Genomic DNA, 3217 nt, shown 5'->3' with positions numbered 1-3217 from the left:
CCCACCCTGCACAGGCACCGGCCCCATGCACGGGAACCCTGCCCCCACTTTGCACTCCCCCCAAGCGCCTTCCCCACGAGCAAGCACCCTCCTCAGCCATTTCAGGTTTGTTGGTGGCAGAGGCTTCTAATCTGCTCTTATCGAAGTGCCTGGTGCTTTGAAAAAAGGAAAAATAGTGTGCTTGATTTAGACAAGTTGCAACTGAAATGCATAGGCACAAAGGAAGGCTATTTGCTTGGCTCAACACCTTTATATATGGTGCTCTCATGTCTGCTTGATTAACTGCCTCTAAAAAATGCCCAGAGGGGTCAGCTATGGGTCAGTTCAAACTCTACAGTTTACAGCAGTGGCCTAGTGGTAAGAAACTGGACTGCAACCCTAAAAGCACAAGGTTTGAATCCAGCAGCTGCTCCATGGACAGGGATGGGCAATCTCCTGCTGTGCAGAGACAGTTAAGATACTTAATCACATGGGAGGACATTGCCCACCCTTCTCCCTGGAGCAGCTGGCAGCCTCAAACTGCATTCCTTTAGGACTGCAGTGCAGCCTCTTGCCGCTAGGCCATCAGAGCGCCACTTAAAATCATGATACAAAAGAATATTTAATAACATAAAGCTTCTGAGTTACTATTCAGACAGGTTTCATAATGTCATTAGGTGTCATTGAATCAACTGGGAGTCTGAACAGCCTGTGAACAGCAGACCAAAGCCTCGCTCTGTCCTGCAGCATTCTGCAGTCTCCCCCACGTTCGGGCCCATTGTTGAAGTCACGGGGTCAGGGGTCAGTCCATCTGTTGAAGGTCTTCCTCTCTTTCACTAACCCTCTATTTTTTCAAGTATGATGTCGTTTTCCAAAGACTGGAACCTTCCTGACAACACGCCCAAGGTTGTTTAATAGTATTTAAACCAAATAAAGGCTTTGTTTCTATAAAAATCATACAGAGACATAGAAAAAAAGACAAAATGTTTTATTCAATGAAAGGTTAGCAGTGGTTTTTCTTAATTCTGTGGAATTACTTCTAATTTTTATAGACATTTTTGTATTTTTTTTTAGCTGACCAAGATTTCAAAATTGACATTTGTTACATCTGTGGTGAAACAAACAAGCAAGCATACGCACACTTTTTGGAGCTCTGAGGCAGCTATACATAGTTGTGGCTGTTGTTGTGTGCTGTCGACTTGGAATTGACGCACACTGACCCTCCCATAGGTTTCCGGAGGTTTAACTTGCCCGGGAGGAGATCACTGAGCTTTCTCCTGAACTCAGCCCCTGCCTGAGGTTGGAAGCACAGCTCTTTACCCTCTTGACCACCAAAGGAAGATCTTCATTTAAAGAAAAACCTTGATATTTTTATGCCCATTCCTTCTTCTTAGTCTATGCTTGTTGCTTCCAAGTCCGGTATGATTGGAGAAAATCTTAAACTAGGATCTGAGCAACTGCTTTCCTATTTTTCTGTGATTTGCACCATACTTTGGTAGGCAGCCATAGAGACATAGTGGGTAATGTATCAAGCTGTTAAGCGAAAGGTCAGCCATTCAAATCCACTAGACACATAATGGTAGAAAGATGGACGGTGTCCGCTCAGAAGGATTTTCCATCTCAGAAACCTGAGGAGCATTGAGATTTAGAACTAACTCAACTTCAGTGGCTTTGAGTCTGGGCTTTTCATCTGAAAGAAGTTCTATGTTCCAGAACTGTCTACGTTCCTGTGTCCCCTGGGTACTAAGGTAGAAACGCTGAGCTCTGACCCCTAGCCTTGGACTCCACCTGCCAATAATGATAGTGTCTTCTTCTTTTAATTCCATGAAGTCTTGGCAGCTAAGTGGTTAGACACTTGGCTGCAATTCACAGAACTTGTGCTTTGAAGCCACCAGCTCTTCCATGGGAGAAAGACGTGGCAGCCACTTCCATCCAGGTTATGGCATGGAAACCTGCTGACGTGGTCCTACCATCGACTGGACAGCGGTGGCTTTTATCTCTCACATTAAATAAGACACAGGACTTGGAAACACCAAAGACACCAAAGCACAGATCAAGGGCAGGCCCTTATTAATCTGGCATCTTCTTTCCTTTGCTCTGTTCCCTGCAGGGTAAGACTCCTCACGACAGAGCCCAGCAGGCCGGAGACCTGGACTTGGCTGCTTACCTGGAAAGCCATCAGAACTATAAGATCATTGGCCATGAGGACCTGGAAACTGCCGTTTGACCTGGCGGATGGGCAAAGAGTGCTCACGTGAGCCTCTCACCTGCGCCCTCCCAGCCATCAGGCAGCTCCCCTGGAAGAAGCTGATGGAATCCATATATCTGTGTCTCTCCTGCAAGAATCTGAGGCCATGCCACCGGGCTAAGGGCTACCAGGATGGACAGCGGGACATGCTAGCCCATGGAGGAGGAGGCAGGCTACCTGGAGATGTGTGGACCACGCCGTCCACAAGTTTTGATCCCTACTGCTTCCAGCAAGTAGCATGAACTTCTGTGTTCACCCATATAACTTATTTTAAAGATTCAAAGGATGCCTGTATCAACGGCACTGCTCTCTCCCCCAAGGCATCAGTCTTCCCCCCCCCAGTCCCACCCCATTCCACACAATTCTTCTGTAACTACCCACCCATCTTAGGAATACAATATTACCTGTTCTCTTTCCATTCTTTGATGGCCTTTAGGTTGTCTGAAGGTCTTTTGAAACCCACTGAATGTTCTACAGCAAAACCAGAGCTGGAAACCCACCTTCATTGCCAGGACTAACGCACCAGGTTCCTTAGAGAATTCCGCATGCCTCCCCGCTGCCCCCCTGTCATTACCTAGGAGCTGGGAAGTGCCACGGGGATGAAGTCCGCTGCTCCTGTGCTAGCTGCCGGTAGGTGGTGAGGTGGCTGGGAGTGGTTCGTGTCCTGAGGAGCCTGAGGGTCACCCCGGAACAGCCCAGATGTGGAGCTGTTGCTGCTGGCCGTGGGGACCGGCTCGGCTTGGGTTGTGTTTCCCAGCTCAGTACTGCCTGAGCGTGGCTACTTTTGCCTTGTGCTGCTGTGGGGATGATAGGCTTCCTCAAAGGCCCACAGCTGGCTGCCAGGGTCACACGGTGCTGCTTAAACAGCAGAGCAGGAAAGCACGCTTGGAGACCGTGGTCACCGCAGCGAACGCCACAGCACCACTTACGTCCGGACTGTTCCAAGTGAGAGTGGAAACCAGGTGCCTGGGCTGGAAATGAAGGAGCCAG

The 3217-nt window shown here is 48.8% G+C and overlaps 1 protein-coding gene across 1 annotated transcript in view; it reads left to right on the top strand.

Annotated features, from left to right (window-relative positions):
* Window positions 1-2206, top strand: part of DGKI (diacylglycerol kinase, iota) — a 341252-nt gene extending 339046 nt beyond the window's left edge. The window contains exon 34 of the mRNA XM_006887211.1: window positions 2090-2206. Coding sequence (XP_006887273.1) covers window positions 2090-2206 — 117 coding nt within the window. The remainder of the gene's footprint in view (window positions 1-2089) is intronic.
* Window positions 2207-3217: the final 1011 nt, after the last annotated feature.

This window comes from Elephantulus edwardii, unplaced genomic scaffold, assembly GCF_000299155.1.
Source record: "Elephantulus edwardii isolate Elephantulus edwardi_28Jun2011 unplaced genomic scaffold, EleEdw1.0 scaffold00055, whole genome shotgun sequence".
In the NCBI taxonomy this organism is placed as follows: domain Eukaryota; kingdom Metazoa; phylum Chordata; class Mammalia; order Macroscelidea; family Macroscelididae; genus Elephantulus; species Elephantulus edwardii.
Note: the sequence above shows the minus strand (reverse complement) of the source record. Positions and strands in the feature narration are given on the sequence as shown.